At 45.7% G+C, this 22,735-nt stretch overlaps 1 protein-coding gene across 1 annotated transcript in view; it reads left to right on the forward strand.

Moving 5' to 3' along the window:
* Positions 1 to 22,685, forward strand: part of LOC133365807 (deleted in malignant brain tumors 1 protein-like) — a 57,864-nt gene extending 35,179 nt beyond the window's left edge. The window contains exons 4-13 of the mRNA XM_061588076.1: positions 1,251 to 1,565; positions 1,906 to 2,211; positions 3,463 to 3,777; positions 5,327 to 5,632; positions 11,093 to 11,407; positions 12,202 to 12,516; positions 14,483 to 14,812; positions 21,142 to 21,465; positions 21,567 to 21,695; positions 22,107 to 22,685. Of these exons, the coding sequence (XP_061444060.1) occupies positions 1,251 to 1,565; positions 1,906 to 2,211; positions 3,463 to 3,777; positions 5,327 to 5,632; positions 11,093 to 11,407; positions 12,202 to 12,516; positions 14,483 to 14,812; positions 21,142 to 21,465; positions 21,567 to 21,695; positions 22,107 to 22,270 (2,819 nt within the window). The 3' untranslated portion in view covers positions 22,271 to 22,685. The remainder of the gene's footprint in view (positions 1 to 1,250; positions 1,566 to 1,905; positions 2,212 to 3,462; positions 3,778 to 5,326; positions 5,633 to 11,092; positions 11,408 to 12,201; positions 12,517 to 14,482; positions 14,813 to 21,141; positions 21,466 to 21,566; positions 21,696 to 22,106) is intronic.
* Positions 22,686 to 22,735: the final 50 nt, after the last annotated feature.

Here is a 22,735-nt window from a genome sequence, read left to right on the forward strand (position 1 = left end):
AGGGTCCTGATCTAAGAAGCCGGGGGGAGGGGACATCTTGCACTCAGGGGCAGAAATACACAGTTAAGTTACATGTAGTTTGGCCCTAAGTGGGGTTAGCAATTGGCAATCTCTAGGTCAAATGAGACCTCTTGGGTTGCTTTTTGATCCACCACTTGCCATACAGAGTCTCCTCTTCATCCTGTGCCAAAAAGAGTGGTGTCAGGCAGGTAAGGCACTGAAGGAGGTTGTGGCAAAAGGATGAAGGAGCAAGTGTTGCTTTGAAGGTGGGGTGGGGTGGGGTGGAGAGGGAAGTTTGTCAAAACATGCCTTGAAGAAGGAGGTGAAAGGCCTCTCACTTCCTCCTCAAAATGCCCCCCAGCCCCATGGAAGAGCTCCAAGGACAGCTGCTGTTCTCTACAAGCTGCAGACAGGGTGGATGTCCTGGTTATCTGCTTCCATTTCTCTTAACTTTACTGCCGCATTAGCAAAGAAGCTCTGCGTCATTTTAAAATCATGTTTATGTTCTGTCCAGAAATTCCTAGTGTGTCTCCTGCAGGAAAGATTCCAGGGCTAGGTTAGAAAAGTTTTCAGGACCTGTTAGTAGTAAGAACATCTTAGTAGCAGGCAGTGGAAACAGATGATTGAAAAGTAATTCCTTTTTCCAGTCAGATAGCAGATTTGTGAAGCTCTTAAGGATATTCTTCTCAAGTAGCAGGGAGGATCAGACACATCACCTGCACTGCCACCCTTGACTGTGTGTGGATGTGTAGGGATGAGGATTCATTTGCACAATTACTGTGCATGTGTGCAACATCATAAGAAACACTGGCTGGGACTGAGGTTGAGCCAAGGTTGAGCAGCAAAGAAAAGTGTGAAGGGGATGTATCTTGTTCAGTTGAATGTATCTTTGTTCCATTACTCTTTTAAAAAGCAGAATAACTTTAAATGATTGCAAAACTGCACCAAAATAGGTGAGGAACAGCATATCATGTCACAGGTTCCAGCCAATCAGAACTGTGCACAGCCAGCTTATGCTGTGAACACAGAAGCAGTTTCCCCTGAGCTTGGTCCCAGGCAGAAGATCTGCATGTCTGAACAAAATCCAGCGAGTGACCTTCCACAGCAGCCATGCCATTCAAACAATGTACATTTGTAGGCATCCCACAGAATTGAGACCAGGTTGTGGTTGAGGACAGGGACATTTTGGGAAATACAGGAATGCAGCTCCAGAAATGCTCATTCTTTGTCGATGTTTTCTTCCTTCTCAGAACCACCTGAGCTCAGATTAGCAAATGGCCCCAATCACTGTTCTGGGAGAGTTGAAATCTTCCATGATAAGCTCTGGGGGACCATATGTGATGACGATTGGGACCATGATGATGCCAAGGTCGTGTGTCAGTATCTTGGCTGTGGAACTCCTCTATCAGCCCCACGAGGTTCTCGTTTTGGAGCAGGAACTGGTCCCATTTGGCTGGATGGTGTTAACTGTACAGGGACAGAGACTGCCATCAGCAAATGCCAAGCAAAAGAATGGGGGGTACATGATTGTACCCACTCAGAAGATGCTGGTGTTGTATGTGCAGGTAAGACACACTTTTACAAAATCAGAAACAAAGCAAGGAGCATGAGAGATTCTTTTTGTTCAACTATTTTGTATTGCTGAAATGACCATATGCCTGGCTGTGGTACAAATACCAATAGTAAAGAATGACCCTTAGTGGTCAAGCCTAGAAAATAATAATCCAATGGTTCTGTTCTCCACAGAATCTAGAATCATAGAGTTGAGTGGGATTCTTGTAGAGCATCTAGTCCAACCCTCTACAGATTTTTCCGGCGATAACTCAGTGGGATTCTCTACCCGTTCTTGCAACGGCGTGCTCAGGAAACTCTCTTACTATATTTTAACTATTTTTGTCCCCTCAGAGCTCCGTCTTGTGGGTGGCTCAAATCGTTGCTCAGGAAGAGTCGAAGTGTATCACAACCAGCAGTGGGGGACTGTTTGTGATGCTGACTGGGATATGAATGACGCCCATGTTGTGTGCAGGGAACTGGACTGTGGAAAACCTGTAACGGCATTAGGTGGAGCACGGTTTGGCCGAGGATCTGGTACCATCTGGCTAGACAGAGTTAACTGCACAGGAAAAGAAGCAGTTCTGAGTGAATGCCAAAAAAGACCCTGGGGAGAGCATAGCTGTGACCACAGCAAGGATGCAAGTGTGGAATGCTCAGGTAAATTTGTACTATATGATGTCATCAGAGAAACCTGTAAGGTCCCAGGGGTCAAGATCAAATCCGTCCTTTATTACAGTCAGCTGTTCTACCAAGGCAAGTTTTCTGGATGAAAGCTGGATGTCTCAGCTCTTCTGAAGGAAGTAGATTGGTGCCTAAAGCTAATGCCAAAAATATTTGGCAGACAACCTGACAGACAATGGGAGTATTTAAAATATTACCAGTTCCTCCCAAAGCAACAGGAAACCTCATCCTCTTTCTACAAGGCTCTTTCTTATCAACCAGTGGCAAGGACTGGCTACATTGAAACTGCCAAAATTGTTTACTCCAGTCTTTGCCCTAATGGAGGTACGTGTGAGAGAGCAATAGCTAATAGCCACCAGCAGTTAAAAACCATCAACACTCAAGCATCTTCTGACCTTTACTGTGGCACTGCAGAAGTATTTTCAGCTATTAGCAAAATGAAAGCCTTAAAGTACAGTACTCTTTAGGTTAGGAGTGGGGAACCTCTGGCCTGCAGTTCCAATTAGGCCTACCAGGAGTCCCCATTTGGCCTGCAAGGCCATTTCAGCCAAGCCACGTCCACCTGCCCTATACGTGACATCGTATATGACATCAGATATGGGATAGAAAAAGACGTGGTTCATCTGAAATGGGATTTGCAAAGCCTTGTAGAAAAGATCTGTACAGGACTCCGCAATGAAACTGATCACTGAGTCTTGCAAAGCTCCTTGTAAAGCTCTGCAACACCCAGCAATTAGCTGATTGTTGATGCTTTATGAACTGCACCAAACTGTGACATCAGGTGATTGACAACTCACCGTCCCACCTGTCAAACTTAACCTGTGGAGTGGGGTGGGGAAATAACTTTCTGGCCCATCAGCCAGATCCAATTCCTCACCTCCGATTTAGGTATTCAGTGCCCTTTACATGTAACAACCTTTTAAGGTAAGTCAGATAGAGCAGGGCTGAGATGAAGATATATCAACTACCTAGGGCTACCTCTTAGCCGCTACACACAGTCCTCTGGTGAAATCAATCAACTTCCCAGCAGTCGAGCCTAGAAAAAGAATATGTGGTGCTCTTATTCACTTAGTCAGAGATGACTAGATTCACATACTGTTTCTGTATTGCTTTCAATCATCCACTTGTATAGCTGCAGTATTACTGGACCTATGTAACTGGGAATAAAGGCAAGGGAGGACGGGGAACTGAGAGATGGAAAAATAACAATGACATTAACCGTTTCAGACCCAAACGAAGTCAGATTGGTAAACGGTACAGGTCGCTGCACTGGGAGAGTTGAGGTGCTCCACAACCAGCAGTGGGGGACAGTGTGTGATGATGGCTGGGATATGAGCAGTGCCCAAGTTGTGTGCCGGGAACTCGGCTGTGGAGTAGCCTTGGGGGCTCCACGAGGAGCTCAGTTTGGAAGAGGCGATGGCCACATCTGGCTGGATGATGTCAAATGTAAAGGGACAGAAGCTGCCCTGAGGGACTGTCGCCTAAAAGCTTGGGGAGAACACAACTGCAACCATGGAGAAGACGCTGGCGCTATGTGCTCAGGTAATGGCATTAGGGGGCTATTGTGCTATTGGAAAGTGGCTGAAAGTTGAATGAGCACGACTGATTTGCCTACAGGGGTTTCTCCTAAGCTCATTGGAGGAGGAGAAAGAAGAGGAACAATCTGCAATGGATCCCTCTCTTTTTCCCCCACACCCCTTTCTGGATTTCTTGCATAAAACAACACACCACATTAGACAGGTTCAGCCAGTTACTATCCTGGGCTGTGGACTGAAACTAAACTATTGCTCTTCCAGGCTATTGCCCTGCCTCTCCCTTTTCTATTGTTGCCTTTTGTTTTCTTTTTTGACTTGGGGTTGGTGGCTGAACTCGCATCAATGCACCCTTGTGTCTACAGGATTCAACAAGACACCTTGTTAATTTCATCTACCACCTGAGTTTGTTTTTATTTTTTAAAATCATATTCTGCTTTTTGAACATGTGCACTAAAATAGGCTCACACAACATAGGTAAACACACACAGACTGTAGCTATTTCAGCACCACAGATTTCATAGTTCTCTGTTTTATATCTACAACTACCCATGAATTTTACTGGAATGTGTATTTCCTAGTTGCTAAACAAGGAAGAATGCTCTGCCTGAGAGATAGCAAGATGATCTGTTAAAATTAGGGACAGGGAATCTTTTTTCTGTTGAGCGCTATATTCCCATGGGAGTAATTGGTCAGGGGCCGCATGCCAGCAACAGGCATAGCCAAAGTAGGCAAGGTTTCCAACACTGCAGGATTGGCTAGCTCTCTGTCTCTCTCTCCAACCTCATCTCTCTCCTTCTCCCACCCCATCCCTCTCTCCTCCCCTATATGTGCCACGCCATCTCTATGGGCTACATAAGATTAAGGCTGCATTAAATTAGGCCAAGGGCCACAAGTTCCCCACCCCTGCGTTAAATTGTATTGTCATATTTGGATGCCTTTATTTAAAAAACAATAGCAGCTGTGGGACACCAGTCTAGATTGGGACTCGTGAGTGTGGTTAACTTTTTTCCTCATGATGTTTTCTTGATGAAAATTCTCTCCTCATATTCAATCTGCTGTTCACCCTAGGAGGGTAGAGATAACCACTTCTGGGGCAAACAGCAGCTTGGGGGCATTTGTTGAAGAAATGGCATCTTTCCTCTGCAGAATGGTCCCAGTCCAGATTGGAGGCCCCCACAGCTTTTTTTTTTTAAAAGATGAACAAATGTGTTGATGAGTTTAATGTAGCATTTAGTATGGCTCTCAGGTAGAGTCACTGATCTGCACTTGGCTTCCTCCTTTGACAACAAACAAAGGAACAAAGGTGAGTTACTTACTGAATACAAACTCACTTGCTGTAAAGAGGCATCTCACAGATGCACTGGATCACTGAGCTGGGAATATTTTGCCTCCCTTTTGGTCTGAAAGCGAGAGCAGTGTGTGTGTGTGTGTGTGTTTCTCCTCATTGAAACAAAAGTAACCTGATGCATTCGTATCCTTGACACTGAAGAACCTTGCCAATAAAATCTTGCCTTGAGTTGTGATATGCTGTGTCCTTCAACCTTTTTCTCCATCAGAACTCAGGCTGGTGAATGGCTCAAGTCGCTGCTCAGGGAGAGTGGAGATCTTCCATGACCAGCAATGGGGGACTGTGTGCGATGATCGCTGGAGCCTTAAACAAGCTGAGGTCATCTGCAGGGAGTTGAGCTGTGGTGTTGCTTTGAAAGCCCATACAAAAGCTGCGTTTGGAAGGGGAACAGGGCCCATCTGGCTAGATGACATAAACTGTCATGGAACAGAAGCAGCCCTCAGCGAATGCTCTGCAAGCCCTTGGGGAATCAATAACTGCAATCATGGAGAAGATGCTGGTGTTCAGTGTGCAGGTAATCCATATGTAGTGCTTAATGGTTTGGAAGATGGATATTTAAAGGTCTGCCTCCTCCCACATAAACCTGTCTGCCCACTGCATGCAACTTTGGAAGCCTTGCAATGCACCCCACTGCCTTCCAAGGAGAGGTTGGTTGGGACGTAGGACAGAGTTCTGAGTTGCATAGACTGTGGCACTTAATGCATAGTGAAGCAGAAACAGGGAGGAACATTGCTCTGGGACATATTTTTAAGAGCTGGAAAAATACTATTTTCTAGAACACTGGAGAAATTGACAGGCTTTCCTTGCTCTGGCAAATGAATGGGTAGAAAACTAGGCTTTCAAGTTTTACTATTGTTTGGTGACATATTAGCATAGAGGAAGACAGAAAAGGAGGAAAAGGAGCAGAGGTTGCATACTTCTTTCATTTAATGGGATTCCTCCTTCATGCTAGCCGTTTAATTTCCAGTCGGGCTTCAGGACTGGACACGGAACTGAAACAGCCTTGGTCGCTCTGGTGGATGATATGAGGAGGGCGTTGGATAGGGGAGAACATACCTTCCTCGTCCTCCTGGACCTCTCAGCGGCTTTCGATACCGTCAACCACGGTATCCTGTTGAGTCGCCTGGAGGGACTGGGAATAGGAGGCACTGTTTTACAGTGGTTCCGTTCCTATCTCTCCGGTAGATATCAACGGGTAGTGTTGGGGGATGAGGTTTCAGACCCTTGGCCCCTCAACTGTGGTGTGCCACAGGGTTCTATCCTCTCTCCCATGCTATTTAACATTTATATGAAACCGCTGGGAGCCATCATCAGGAGTTTTGGGCTGCAGTGTCACCAATATGCGGATGACACGCAGCTCTATCTCTCATTTAAATCTTCACCAGAGTTGGCTGTGGATACCTTGTCCAAGTGCCTGGAGTCCGTAAGTGGATGGATGGGAGAGAACAGGCTGAAGCTGAACCCCAATAAGACTGAGGTATTACTAGTGGGGGACAAGGGAAGGTTGGGTGACTTTGACCTGATACTTAATGGGGTGAGTTTGCCCCTGAAGGACCAGGTCCGCAGTCTCAGGGTCATCTTGGACTCCCAGCTGTCTATGGAGGCTCAGGTTTCTGCAGTGAGCCGGGCAGCTTGGTACCAACTTCATCTAGTACAGAGGCTGCGACCCTATCTTCCCATACATCTGCTCCCACGAGTGATACATGCCCTGATCCCCTCTCGATTAGACTACTGTAATGCGCTCTACGTGGGGTTACCCTTGAAGACGGTCCGGAAACTCCAGCTGGTACAAAACGCGGCGGCACGCTTAATAAAGCAGACCCGCCGCCGCGATCATATCACCCCAGTGTTGATTGAATTACACTGGTTGCCAGTTGTATACCGGGCCCAATTCAAGGTGTTGGTTTTAACCTTTAAAACTCTATACGGTTCCGGCCCAGTTTATCTGAAGGAGCGCCTCCAGTATCACCAAATATGCCGCCAAACAAGATCAGCCTCACAGGACCTTCTCTCGGTCCCACCGACTGCTAGGTTGGTGCGGACCAGGGAGAGGGCTTTTTTGATCGTGGCCCCCACCTTCTGGAACTTACTTCCCTTTGACCTTCGGCATGCCCCCTCCCTGTTGACTTTTCGCCGAGCCTTGAAGACCTGGCTCTTCAGGCAGGCCTATGGGATCTCTGGGGTGGGTTAGGTTTTACACTGTATTAATGTAAGATGGTCTTCAGATGAGATGTTATGATATTAATAATGTGATGATTATGTATATGAGCAGATTGTATTTTATATTGTATTTTATATTGTACGTCACCCAGAGTGTCCGTTCAGTCGGACAGATGGGCGTCTGCTAAATAAAATTTTATTTATTATTTATTATTTATTAATGGTAACCCTTCTTTATAAGATTCTTTGTATTTCTAATTATAAGCTAAAAGTTGTGTTTCAGCTGATTGAAGATCTTTTGTTAAAGTTCAATGCTTTTTACAGGTTGAACCTGTGCAGTTAGAAGTAAGCATCACTGAGTTTAATGGAGCATATTTCTAGGAAATTAGGAGTGAAGTCATGTCACATAGCTAATCAGGGATATGAATGCAGGTCTCCCTGGCCAAATTTCAGCATGTTAACTGCAACATCACTCTTCGCCAGCTTACTGTTTTATACCTGCCTGCTGACTGGGTATTATGCTATATGTTGCTGATTTGTTTTCCTCTTAAGTTTGGGAAATTGCCTGGGGGGCATTTGCAGGGGACAATCACTCGGTGCAGGAAGGGAGACCCTCCCCCCTTTTAATCTGTTGACTCTTTGCAACAAATGGCCTATTGACAGTGTGTAACATCAGTGCAGCACTGGCTGCCAATATGCTAAAAGGCCAGGTATAAGGTCTTGCTATAGGCATATAAAGCCCTGAACAAATTGGGACCAGGTTAACTCCAGGAACACCTTAATTTGTACATCCCAGCCCAGACAACTGAGTCATTGGAAGAGACAGTTTTAGTAGTGCTGTACGCTTCTGGGGTTCATCTCATATCCACTATGATGAGGGACTTTAGTGTGGTGGCACGTGCCCTTTGAAATGCATTCCCAATTAACATCAAGCAGACACCTACAGTACTGGCATTTAGGACCTGCTTAAAACTCATTTGTTCACCCAAGATTTGCCTAAGGGGTGATCCAGCTATGTTGATATATTAATCTGAGATACTGATTTGTAATGTATTTTGCTCTTGTTTTATGAATGTAATTTTATTGTTTATTTGTGATTTTATGCTGTTACGTTTTCTTTATGTTGGCAGCATAGATAGTATAGTGTAGACATTTTTGCAAATGAATAAAATAAAATTCACTAATAGGCAAAAAAATCCCTTGCAGTTTAGATGGTTTAAGGCAAATGTTACCAAATTCTTCCAAGATATACTGGAAGTGGATTGGACTGTGAAAGACCAACCCAAATTGTGTTGGCATTTTTACAATTTGTAGGACGGTACAGTATCACAGAGAGGAGGTCAGGTCTCCTCCTCCCCTGGTACATTCACTACAGCTGCCCAATTTCCCTGCTTTTTAAAGTTTGATAGAAATATCTGTTGGCTATAGGTACATTCTTAAACTGCAAGGGATTTTTTTTGCCTATTAATGAATTTCTCTGCTTTTTAATCTGGGAGGTAAGAAATGGAATCCTGTGCAAGTTTGCTGAGAATGGATTGATCATTTGCATCATTGAGTTCAGAGGGATTTACTCCCATGCAATCATGCTTAAGATAGGTGAAACTGACCAAGGGGAGGAGGAGAAGAGGGAGGGAGGGAGAACTGGAGTAGGCAGGGGAGGAAAAAGGGAGGAGGGAGAGGAAGGAGGGGGGAGGAGAAGAGAAAGTAGAGGGGGGAGGGGAGGGCAGGTTTGATCATTTGCATGCTTATTGAGTTCAATGGGATTTACTCCCATGCAATCATGCTTAGGATAGGTAAAACTGACCATGGGGGAGCAGGAGAAGGGGGGAGAGAAGAGGAGAGGAGAGGGAAGGAGGAAGGGAGAGGGGAGGGGGGGTCAGGAGGGGCAAAGGAAGGAGGAGGGAAGGGTTAAGAGGGAGGAGATAGGAGGGAGGAGGAGGACACATTTGATTATTTGCATTTTTTTTTAGTTCAGTGGGATTTACTCCTGTACAATCATGCTTAGTGTTGGAAGTGGGGCAAGAGCAACTCCTGTTTTGTTCTTTTGTTTAAGCTCCAGAGGGAAGATAGAGCTAGGGTCCTCCAGATGGATAGGCTTTGTTTACCTTTTACCTGTGATGCTCTGACTGACTTACTTCTGTCGCTAGACTGTGACGCCTTTAGGGAAGCTTACCTGCCCCTCCTCCTTCTGCTCTTTCCACTCCTTTGTCCTCCGGCTGACCAGGAGAGAGGAGACTCCCTTTGTCTCTGCTCTCTCTCTGAGCATGGGGCTGACTCCTACACCTGGGAGTTATGCCTCCAACTTAGCTAGTTAGTTAGAACTAGGTTTGCCTTTTTCTATCTACTATGTATTTCTATAAATAAAGTAGCTTTTCTTATTTTACTAAGTCTCCAGTCTCAGTGATGCTGATGCAGTGTAAAAGCCTGCTTTCATAGGCAAACGCACACACACGCTGGCACACTCACATTTCAACATCTGCTGTTACTCTCTGCTGCTGTGGTGCTGCTTTTAAACAAAATTAGGCAACACAACTACACACAGCACAACACTTAGGATAGATGAAACTGACCTTGGGGAGGGGCAGGAATGGGGAGAGAAGGAGAGGAAGGGGAGAGGAGAGGGAAGGGAAGGGAAGAAGCTTGGGTGGGTGGGCACTGGGCAGAGAGAAAGCCCCTTTCCTTTCCAAAAGGAAAATATTGTGAACAGTACTGTATTATTGTTCTTCAGGGTTCCCCCCCCCTTTTTATTCTACAGCAGACACATGTAAGCTCCCACCCAAATTTAAACCAAAGCTGTCCCTGGTCATATCCACACCAGACCTTTATATAATTTAGACAGTCATGGCTTCCCCCAAAGAATCCTGGGAAGTATAGTTTGTGAAGGGTGCTGAGAGTTGCTAGGAGATGCCCTATTCCCCTCACAGAGCTACAATCCCCAGAACAGAGGCTGACTGTTAAACCACTCAGGTCACTGGAGCACCATGACAGGAACAGGAGTCTCCTAACAACTCTCAGCACCGTTCACAAACTATACTTCTCAGGATTCTCTAGGGAAAGCCATGACTGTCTAAAGTGAAATAAATGTCTGGCATGGGTGTAACCCCCTGATTAGCCAAGCCAACCAGCTGAGTCTGGCTTTTAGAACACTGACAGTTCGTTCTAATTGAGCATGCCCACGCTTATCATTGACTCCAATGTTAAATTCTTAAATTAATTAAAAATCAGTCAGGCATTTTTTAAACTTTTAAACTGCAGAAGATGAAGGTCAGAGTATGGGGCAAGGCCAGCAACAAGATTACAGGTACTCTGTGAACATGGCTGTTTTTTAATGAATTTCAACAAATTATGAGACCACTGATGGAAAAAAAAAGTCCAACGGGGGTCTGGATTTTTTTCCTCATTTTACAGTTCAATCTCTTAATTCTCTCTGACTGTTTTGTGTATTGTCATGAAAAGTTAGAGCATTGTTAAGCAAGCAATTCTGAGTTTACATTTTGTAAAGTTTTGTTTTGAAATGAGCTTATGGGAAGCAGCAGAATGGCATGGGAGGTCTTTTCAATTTAACGTTGCAGAATGTGAAAAATCCATGCTAGTTATAGTAAGTATACAGCCACTCTCGTGCCTGTATAATAAATGTATGTTTGTTGGCAAACACAGCTATGGGGGAACCCCTATTTGCCAGGGGAATACATAGTGCTAGCCTCAGTCCAAATGAGATAAGGCATAACCAATACTAGTATGAGTAAAAATAAAACATCACCACCTTTCTTGGAACCCTGCTTGAAAAATCTGTGGCCTTCTTTTACCATTCTAGATCCAGTGGAGCTGAGGCTGGTCAATGGCACACATCAGTGTTCTGGAAGGGTGGAAGTGTTACATCTTCAGCAATATGGAACTGTGTGCGACGACAGCTGGGACTTAAATGAAGCCGTTGTTGTGTGCAGGTACCTTGACTGTGGAACAGCCATATCTGCCCCCCGAGGAGCTCGATTCGGACGAGGATCTGATCCCATCTGGATGGATGATCTAGAATGTACAGGAACAGAAACTTCCCTTGCTGTCTGCAAGGCCAAGCCTTGGGGAAGCAATGACTGTAACCATGGAGAAGATGCTGGTGTTGTATGTTCAGGTAATCTGCTTTGGTGTAAAATCCTACACCAAAAAGAGGCAGTGGAAAGGCAAGTGGGTCATTCCTGGTTCCATTAATCCTCTCAAGTATTCCTGATTACCAAGGAAATTCCTTACTTGAGCCATTCTTTCAAAACACTGAACCCTTGTCCCATACAAATGCGGCATACAATGCCATACATTTAACGTACATGACTTCCCCCAAAGAATCCTGGGAAGTGTAGTTTAAGGGCTCTGGGAATTGTAACTTTGTGAGAAGTAAGCTACAGCTCCCAGGGTGTTTGGTGGGGGGAATGTGTTTTAAATGTGCCTTAAATGTATGGTGTGTATGCAGTCAAAGACTTCTGGTCATAGTGGCTCCTTGCTTGAGACAAGAAGATTCTTGGACTCATCTGCCTTGAACAGACTCAATTTTTGCATGCCACTGTCTGTTCCATGGGGAAGAAGTATGTGATTGCATGCTTAATTGCAAGGACATGCACATACCAGCAGAAGAAGATTTGAACAAGCCTAGGATCATAATGGCAGCATAACAATATAGTTTGCTATTTACAAAGAGAAAGAGGATCAACTGAAAGTCAACAAACATTTTCCTTACAATCTGAAGCAGGTAGCATATTCATGATGGGGAGCCATCTGAGCAGGTTGTTAACTCCCTCCTGGCATCTGCCAGCTGTTTAGGATAATGCAGGATGAATAGAGAAATGCTTCATTGAAGTCCTGACATTTTTAGAGTCACTTGGAGTTGTTCCCTGTGATATTAATCCTATGATCTTTTGACTGTTTCATTCTCAGCTGATCTCAGGCTAGTGAATGGCACAAATCGCTGCAGTGGAAGAGTTGAGATTCGGCCACCCCACAGCGAACACTGGGGAACTGTATGCGACCGTACATGGGATTTACACGATGCAGAAGTCGTCTGTAAGCAACTGGGCTGTGGAAAGGCTTCAGCAGCTCCAGGTGGAGCTCATTTTGGTCCCGGATCCGGTTCCATTTGGATGGATAATGTAAACTGTAAAGGCACAGAAGATGCCATCCAAGAATGCAACTCAAATACTCTGGGGACCAACAACTGTCATCATGGACAAGATGCGGGAGTTGTTTGTTCAGGTAATCTGACATGTCCAGAGACGGAGGGGAAGAGATGCAAAAAAGTCTATGATAGATGTGATGGAGAATTAGGGCAATGATTAGCACAAGGCACTTGGGGTTGTATTCAACATTGTGCTAAGGTGAACATTCTATCAGGGCAAGGATTTCTCCTCATGCAATGGGATGTTCTCCCCCTATCCTCCCCCTGCACAGTCCCTAAATCTGTTCTTGGGTTCCCTAAAATTATTTTTTTAAAAAACAATAGTATTCCCTTCACCTCCACACTGGGGATGGGAAACAGTTTTCAGCCCCAGTCATGTTCACTTCTGGACAACCTTTTGAGGACTACATGCCCGTAGTTGGCATGGCCAAAGGCAAAAATGGATGGAGCAACAAATTCAAGTGTTACCTTTGCGCAGTAGACTACTTGCCACACACACTCCTCTCTGTCCTCATGCAGACAAGCAAGAGGAATGATCAGAGCTGAAAGACACATTCCTGTCAGACAAAAACAGTGAAGGGTGTAGCCTGGTAGGGGTGGCTGAAGACATGCTGAGGCCCTGAGTTATGTCAAGAGTAAGAGCTGCTGCAGCATTACCAACAAAATATGTGTTATTCTATATAGTCCTTTCTATTTTGGGGTCCTTTGGGAGGAAGGGCAGGATATAACAAAGTTTTATATATTGCATGTATACCAGTACATAGGTGAGGGAGCAACTAAAAACTGTCAATCTAACTAAACCATATATCTTGCAATGGAAAAATGGAAATGGACTGCCTTCAAGTCGATCCCGATTTATGGCGACCCTATGAATAGGGTTTTCATGGTACGCAGTATTCAGAGGGGGTTTACCATTGCCTCCCTCTGAGGCTGAGAGGCAGTGACTGGCCCAAGGTCACCCAGTGAGCTTCATGGCTCTGTGGGGATTTGAATCCTGGTCTCTCAGGTCATAGTCCAACATGCTAACCACTACACCACATAAGCCTGGTGCAATCTGCATTTAATCTCACCTGTACCAGTGCTGTGTGACAGCTTATGGACACCTAAGCAAATGAAATTTTGATATAATCAGCACAGATTTATAAACACGAGACAAATAATTGAGTAGCCATTAAGTATATTTTTGTCATATCAGAATGATAATGCCTGTTTTAGAGTCTATTTTCCCTGTTTCCTTTATTTTTAATCAATTATGTAAAACATGAAATTTAGTGGTTAACTTATTTATAGGCCTCTCATAACCTGAGGCGCTAAGCTATAGCTTACGCAGTTTGTGCATACATCTGGCACTGTGGCCTGGGGAGATGGGGTGTGACTCAAGGAGTATTCTGAGGGCAAGATAGAGAGGTCTGGAGGGCTATATTTGGCCCCTGAGCCCAACATTCTGCATCCCTGTCTTCACATGCTAAGACATGGAGTGAAATACACACCGTCTAAACTTGCCTCAGGTAACAAGACAGCAGTCTTGGGATAGCAGCCATGACTTCTCCCCTCCTGCTTTGAAATCATTGTCACTGAGCTTTCTTAAAGAAGTTGAGTGGCAATCAAACTGCCCAAGACCTGACCTTGGTAGAACAATGGAAAGCACTTTGTATCATAACTCAGCTTTGTGTACCCTAAGTTATGTTCACACCATACATTTAAAGCACATCCAATGCACATAACATCCCCCAAGGTGTCATGGGAACTGTAGTTTGTTAAAGGTAGTGGGAATTTGTAGTTCTGTGACAGAAAAACCATAGTTGGCAGCACTTAGCTATCCATGCTCTCTGTTGTTCTTGGTTTTTCTTTGGACATGATGGCCTTCAAGATCCTAATACAAGTGATGGGCCCACATTTCCTGCATTTTAATTTTCAGAGCTTGGCAGCTGCTGCAGATGACCTCTTAGCCAAAGAATTCCCTCTTCCCTAGTGTGGATGGGAAACCCTCTAGCCCCTTCCTTACATCTGTACTAAATTTTGTTCATATTGGGCTTTCTGCAGAGTCATCCACCATCAATGTGGCTAACATCAGACTGGTAGACGGTCCAACCTCCTGTGCTGGAAGAGTTGAGGTTTTAAACCAGCAGCAATGGGGAACTGTGTGCGATGATGGATGGGGTCTTCTGGATGCCAGCGTTGTGTGTAAACAGCTGGGTTGTGGCATTGCTTTGCAAGCCATGCATGGAGCACACTTTGGACGAGGTCCTGGCCCCATCTGGCTAGATGATGTGAACTGTACAGGTACCGAAGAATCTCTCAAAGACTGCAGAGGACGTTCTGTAGGAGAACATGATTGTGATCATGCAGAGGATGCTAGTGTGGTGTGCTCAGGTAACTCTTCAGGGGCAAATGACAATTACACACAAATGCTTACTTTATAACAAAACTCAGGAAGTTGCAATTTTGAGCAAAAGGATGTTATTTATTATTTATATTATTTGTAAAAGTATTTGCTGCCTATTGCCGAAATAAAACACAAACACCATTCATTGGGTTAAATCATGGGCCACTTTATTAAACGGAATCAATTAGAATAATGAACCTGCAGAGGGGAAATCAAGTGCGGGAGCATTCTGATGATCCAGGCAAAGCCTGCTTGCAGCCATAGGGCGACTAAACCTTGCCTGAGCCCGGGGCTGCCCTGTGCCAGACCCCAGCTCAGGCCACACCCTGAAGATGTGTAGGGGGTCCAACCCGCATCACCGCCCCCTGGAGCCGTGAAACTCCGAGCGGATGAGGCACGTTGGCCCCAAAGGCGGCCCGCGTTCTGCCCCCCGGGCCGTATAGCCCTGAGCTGCAGGCCCCCGGACCGCCAATCGCCCCCAAAGGTGCCTAAAGGTGTCACCTAGCTGCCCTTTCCCTTTAAACCTTTTCCCGGACTTCTTTGCCACAAGTGACCATTGACATATTAAAGCTAGAAACAGACCAATCAGCCTATTAACCCCAAAGGCACCCGTGCTAACCCTTGACCCGTCCCCCCAACCACAGTGTGGAGTAGGCAAAAGAAACCTGCCAGCAAAGCGAGGCAGGCAGGCCAAAAATTCCTAGTCGGCCCCGTAGCGACCAAATGAATCACACTGCAGCAGAGGGAGGGTCGGGCGGGCGCCGCCAAAATTCAAAGGAGGGCGGGAGGCTGGTGGAGTGGCCTTAAATGGCCTTCAGCCGCCCCGCCTCCTTCCTGCGTGTCACAATGGCGCGCTGGCGCGCCGCGTGCACACACGCCCACCCGATGGCGGCCTGGCTTTGGCTGTGGCAGCAAACTCGCCCCTTTGCCCGGAATTACCGGGCACGGAACGGGATTGCGACCTATTGCCAAAATAAAACACAAACACCATTCATTGGGTTAAATCATGGGCCACTTTAACAGCCGGCAATGCAGGCAGATTAGCTGCCACACTTGCCCATAAGGCATCACTGACTGACCCCACTTGTATGACGGATGGTGAATCAGGTAGTCTTTGCCCACTGCCACTTTGGGCACTATACGGGGGGGGGGCACTGAGAGAGCAGAGGTAGGGGATGATGGGAAGGGGCCAATAACCCTGCCCAACTGTATGTCTTCATCAACTGTCCCCTGGACCAGTGCGTCCATAGGACCCGGAAAACCGCATAATAAAGAAAAACCACATCATAAATGAGTCTCCCCATAACTGGGCAGTCTGCAAGCAAGGTCCATAGCCCTCGAGCGTAGCTGGGAAGGGACACTTTTCTCGAGCAGCCTCTGCTGGGGGCTGCTTCCCGCTCCTTTGAGGAGCCCTGCCCTTTAATAGCAGGTTCGTATTCAGCAGTTATTAGATGGCATGGAGTTAAGCAATGTCATCTTCTAATGTCTGCAGATCAAATGACTCTTAAAAGCACAGGACTAGAGGCCTGTAAAAAAAAAAAAAAAGGTGGGCACCTTATCTACAGACCAGTTTGTAAACTAGCTAAAGAGAAGATGCAAGCAAATGTGCAGCCTGGACGTGATTAATTCCATTATGTTTAAATAATTTACTCAGAGAAATATGAATTGGACCAATTCTATGCATACTTACTTATGAGAAAATCCCCTAGTGTATCGTTACTTCTTCCCCTGGAAGGGTGCACGTGATTGCACGCATACAGCAGAATCCTATGTGTGTTTACTCAGAATATCACAGATTAAATGGGTTTTAGAACAGAGGTTTATGGGACTTAACTGATGGAAAGGTTCATATATTCTTGACAGTGAAAAGGGGGGATGAGTTCCCTTTGCATGGTTGATTCATGTACTTTATGGTTAAAAAGGAAACATATCCCAAGGCCACAGAAGACCTAACAGGAAGCTTCTGATGTTCTGTACCTCTCTACACAAAAGCTTATTATGTCTTTACAATTCTGTAATACAACCCAAATACAGAATACTTTTTTATAGAACTGAATCAGTTGATACAAGCTAGATCAGATTGCAAACTTGCCAATTTAATATACCACCTCTCTCCCTTGTGGTATTTATAAACCATATATGTTCACTTCTCTTGCTACTGTTTTGTGCATAAATGTCATGTTAAATAACTACATTTTATTAAGAAGCAAAACTTGTATGGCACTTTATACCCAATACTATTTGGTAATACCAGTTTCAGTAACTCCAAATTTACAAGATCCAAAATAAATCAGCTGTAGAGTGAACAAAACTTATCACTCTGTGCAAATCCCATTAAAAAGTACCAATGTGTACATATCTATAGGTACACTGTATTTTTACAGAACACCTTGCACCAATTTGTGTGTGTTCTCTAGTGGGATAACCTAAAATTTATCAAATTAGTTAATTTAAGAAAGGGGCAATCACCCTGTATAAAGAATCCTATGAATCATCCTCAACCTCAATATTTACTATTGCAATACTCAAGCTTTTAAAATAGGCACAGGCCTACCCATCTTCTATATTTATTAAAAGAACCTAGCAACTAAGAAGTGTTAGATTTATTTGTGTATTTACATTGACTCAAGCTGGGCCTCTTTGTGTGCAGGGCAATTTTGTAAGAGAAAGCAAATACGCTTTCATTTCTGCAGTACCAAGAAACCGGCTTAACTAACCTGACGACAGTCTCTTGGCTGTTCATAGCCTCAAAAGCTACCTTGAAAAAGAACTCACAGCATTTCCGGATTTAAGGAGGTCCCTCCTTTCCTCAACCCTGACAAGCAGGTTTAAGATCTCCAAGCCTTTTAAGCAAACTGAATTTACATAGAGCCCAGAAGAACAACAGTGCTAGGCGCCCCAAGTAGGAACCACCAAGGAGCAGTCTGATGTCGCACAGGCACAGCTTGGGACCCCAAAAACTGACTCCCAGTTCTTGACTCCATCGTCATAATCACAAAGGTCGATTAGAGCCACGCACTTCAGCAGGAAGCACAGAAGGTAAAGAAGAAAGGACGGCGGGGTGGAGAAGGAAAAATCCACTTCTCCACCCAGCACGGCATGTAAGGGACTGGCTAATCCGTGTTAAGACACCCCGAGGACACACCCTGAGGGTCAAGCGCCCATCCCTCGCCCAGCCACAGTCACCCACCACATACCACGGGGGTTGAGGACGCTTCGGGGGCCCGTACCTCAAACCCAGCGCAAGGCAGAGACCTGCCGCCAACACTATCCCCCGGATAAACAGAAGCCCCAAGGCCTCCCTAAGTACTACACCATGCCGGGCTTGGCGAGCTGCGGGCCGCAAGGCCCCGGCAGCCCAACACGACGGTACCTTCGCTCCGCAGCGAGGAGACGGTTGGCCGGTAGGCAGCGGCTACCACCTCCTCTTCCTCGTCGTCGTGCGGCGTCAGCTACCTGTCGGTCGGGTCCTCAGCTAGTGCTCCTCCCCCCAGCGTAGTTCGTCTGGGCCTGAGGCTCGGTGTCGGCCTCATTGGCCTCTCCCCCGCACCGCGGACCTGTTGCCGCGGCCGGAAGGCTTCCCGCGCCCTGTTGCAGCCGCCGCCGCAAGGCCGGCACATCAAAGGCCTCCCGGCACATCAAAGGCTCTCGCCCCGGCTGGAAAGCCTCCTGCGGGTCGCCGGAAGGCTCCCTGCGCCTCGCCACAGCCACCGCCGCTGCAAGGCCTCACTGCTCTGCAGGCCTTGCCGCCAAAATTCAAAGGAGGGTGGGAGGCTGGTGGAGTGGCCTTAAATGGCCTTCAGCCACCCCGCCTCCTTCCTGCGTGTCACAATGGCGCGCTGGCGCGCCGCGTGCACACACGCCCACCCGATGGTGGCCTGGCTTCGGCTGTGGCCGCAAACTCACCCCTTTGCCCGGAATTACCGGGCACGGAACGGGATTCTATACCACCATATCGTAAAATAGCAGGGCAGTATACAAAATACTTTCCTCTTTCAACAAGCCTTTTAAGTTAAGACGTATCCCAGCCTGTGTCTGTGTTAGAATTGCTTTTAATATGTTTTCTTTAATAATGTTTTTAATTCTTTTTTAAAAGATGTTTTTAAAGCTTTTTTTTGCATAAACTCACAATTTTGGCATTTCTGCTTCATACAGTCTGCTCTGTTTTTATTGCACACAATCAGTTCAATCAGTCCTTCAGTTTTCTTGGCTCCATTTTTAAAAAAAGAAAATTAACAAAAAATGGAACTGGAACGAATATTAATGTACTTTCAAGAAAACAATATTTCTCCTTCACTGTTGCCCTCCCCCCAAAAACCCCTGACATATTGGGCCTGTTCAAGCCTTGGGCTCATACAATCACCCCTCCTCTCATGCCATGGCAAGGAGATCAGAACCTTCCACTTCTGATCACAGTTCCTTGTTGCATCCAAACTATGAGAACTATAAACTGGTTTGTTGGAACAAGCCAGGATCAAACTTTAGTTTTAGATCATGACTTGTTTTAACAAACCACAATTGAAGAAAAACTGTAGTCCTTCAAGTCTTCTGAACCTAAGAGGGAACTATAGTAGCTTTAATTATGGAAGCAAAATCTTGTCTGTGGCTGTGTAAGAGGAGGAGAGGGGGACTGTGTGAGCCAAAGGTTTTGCTTGTAAAAGGAAATAATGATTTCTGATTATGTGCAAATCAACCCACAGCCTCTAACCTGAAAGTTCCATTCAGCTATCATGGCTAACAGCTCTTGATAGGCCTGTTGTTCTCCAAGAATTTGTCTGATCCCCCTTTTAAAGGCTTCTAAGCTACTGGCCAATGCCATCACATAATATATGCACTTTGAACTGGCCCAGCATCAGTACCTGGCATGGTCAGGCAAATGCCAGGGCAGAGGAAGTCCCACTAGAGTTTATACTGGTCACCAACACCCATTTTCCTTTACCCAACTCACATTTTTACGATGTGCCTTGTGAATCAAAGCACTGGCTGGAGCTGCAGTTGCCTGCCATTTTCATTTCCCGAGAACGCCTTTGGGCCCTGGTATACCTAGGCCCTATATGCACTATAGTTTTAAAGCGGTATAGTCATGGCTTCCCCCAAAGAATCCCGAGAACTGTAGCTTACGAAGAGTGCTGAATGTTTTTAGGAGACCTCTATTTCTCCTCATAGTGACAATCCCTGGAGTAGTTTAACAATCAATCCCTCTTCTCAGGGAACTCTGGAAATTATAGCTGTGTGAAGGCAATAGGGGTCTCTTACAACCCTCAGCACCCTTAACAAACTACATCTCTCGGGATTCTTTGGGGGAAGCCATGACTGTTTAAAGTGGTATGAGGATGGTTTAAAACTACAGTGCAAATGGGTCCCACGTTAAACAATAATAATAAATTCTTGTGTGCCTCAGGCAGGTAAGCATATTGGGGTCCCACCAGGGTGGTGTGAGGGCCCCTCTTTCCTGTGGCCCCTGAAACCTCACACAACCCTTAAAACCTCACACTAGCCCTGGTTTTGAACACTTTATAGCAGGGATGGAAAACTTTTTTCATTCCCACATACAAAATCTTTTAGGGGCAAGTGCCACTGGTGGGCAGAGCCAAAGCCAAATGTGGGCAGAGCAACAGATATGACTTTTATCTTCCTAAGTGCACCCAAAAGTCAGAGGTTTCTACACTCACACATCTCTCCATCTAGACAAGCAAAAGGTGTCACCTCAGTTCGAGGATGCACTCTAGTTAGGCAAAAGCACTTAAGGAAGGCATGAGGCCAGTCACAACTGTGGCCTGGAGAGAGTCTGAAGGGCCAGACAGAGTGACCTGAAGGACAGCAAATTCCCCACCAATGTTCTATCACATTATAGAAATGCTTATTCCCCCACCTCCCTGCCACCAACCAGCTACAGTTTTGTGCTAAATTACAGCTAGAAGATCCAGCAGTAATTCATAATCTTCCTGCCGGGATTGTAAATGAATCCCACACAGGGGTGGCTGGGAAAAGAAGCCCACGTAAATAGATTTGTGTAATTTTAGAGATTTCTATCTCGCCCATCAAAAACCATTCCTACAATATAAGATTTTTTTTTAAAAAAATCAGACAACAAAGCAACTACAAAATCTAAAAGTAGCAGATAGCAGAGCAGCATAAAAAGTTAACATCAGAGAGTGAACTCATAGTTAGAATGCCTGGGAAAATGAACAAAGGCTTTTCCCAGTGCTAAAATGACACTGAAGCAGGTGCCGAGGATGCCTCTCTGAGCAGGCTGGTGCACAAGGTTCATCACTATAGCTGGAAAATCATGTGACTTCTCCCTTTTGTTTTCCAGGCCACATGGTGGTGCGATTGGCTAATGGACCCAATTCCTGTGAAGGGCGAGTGGAGTTGAACCATAATGAGTCCTGGGTCTCTGTTGGCGACTCTGGCTGGAGTCTTAAAGAGGCCACGGTGATATGCCGGCAGCTGGACTGTGGTGCAGCATTGTCAGCACCACGGGGCAACCAATATGGCATAGGTATTGGGCCAGCCTTTCTTGATGATGTGAAATGTACCGGAAAAGAATCGTCATTCGTCGAATGCCATTCCATCCCCACAAGCCCCCATAAGTGCATCTGTGGCTCCTATGCTGGAGCAGTGTGCAAGGGACAGTCAGGTACTTCCATGATCCAGCCCATTCTGAAGGAACGGTTATGGGATTAGGGTAGCAAATCTGACAGTTCTCACTCTCTGCTTCTTTCCTGTCCTCCTTCACAGGCTCTGCTACAACCACTGCAGTGATCCTGAGTCTGTTAGCTATTGCCCTGCTCATCGGCGGGGTCCTGTTCTACCTGCGGAAGAGGAGAGGGAAATCAATTTGGGTGAATCCTTTGACTCGTAGAGGAGGTAAGGAGGTGCCAATAGACTTTCCAGCCTTAATCTTCTGATTGGATATCCCAGGGCGTGTTTGCCGCAACTACAAATTTTTGCAGAAAGTAGCATGCACAGTCCTCACGTAATAACTGTCTCCCAGCCTGATTAGCTCACCTCTTCCAGGTTTTATTTCCTTTTTCAGTGCAAAAGTCAGTACCTTATAAAACATGTGCTAGAGTTATTGGAGTGTCTCTCAAATGTTGCATATAGTTATCGGGGGGAGAATTCTGCATTGTCTTAAATCCCAGCCATTGTCTGGCCAATCTTTGGCTATATATATCTCCCATGGAACTATTTTTAAGAAACTGGAATATAAAAGAATTTTGGAGTCTTGAGATCACCAATCTGAAGGCTCAGGCAATTCACTCTCTCCTTTCCTCACAGAAGCATTTATGGAAAATATCACTGCTGGATCGGATATGGTCAACGGCATTCGAGAGATGTATTCCCGGGGAAGAGAACAAATTGCACCTGAGGCAGATCGTGATGGCGACACCATCTGCCTGGTGAAAAACAACTCCGACCCACCCACAGACAACATTAACTGAGAGACAGGGAGTAGATAATGGCTCAGATGATTGCGAGATACAAGTTCCATGCTATGAGATTGGTTCTTTCTTCTGTCATTCCCTTAAAGAAGGAGGACATATCCTTGCACCAGCTCTTGTGCTGTCACTGTGAATGTTCAGAGACTAGGGGTGTTTTGCTGGGATCTCTGGTAACATGCAGATATCTCGGCTTCTGGGACTCATTAAGAAGGAACAGAAGACAAAAAAAAATGGAAGACCTTCAAAATTTCCACGGTGCCCAAGCTGGGAGGAGGGGGATGGAGCTTTAGAAAAATTGTGTAAAAATCTTTGCCTTTCTTATTGGTCATTACATACAGCAACCTTTGATCTGAGCTTCCTTGCTATAACTGTTATAGAGCATACTCATTTCATAGTAAACAATAAGACCCACGAACTGCACCTCTGCTGCTATTCTAACCCCTTTGCAAGATTTGTTTAAGTACA

The sequence above is a fragment of the Rhineura floridana genome, chromosome 11 (assembly GCF_030035675.1).
Source record: "Rhineura floridana isolate rRhiFlo1 chromosome 11, rRhiFlo1.hap2, whole genome shotgun sequence".
In the NCBI taxonomy this organism is placed as follows: Eukaryota; Metazoa; Chordata; class Lepidosauria; order Squamata; family Rhineuridae; genus Rhineura; species Rhineura floridana.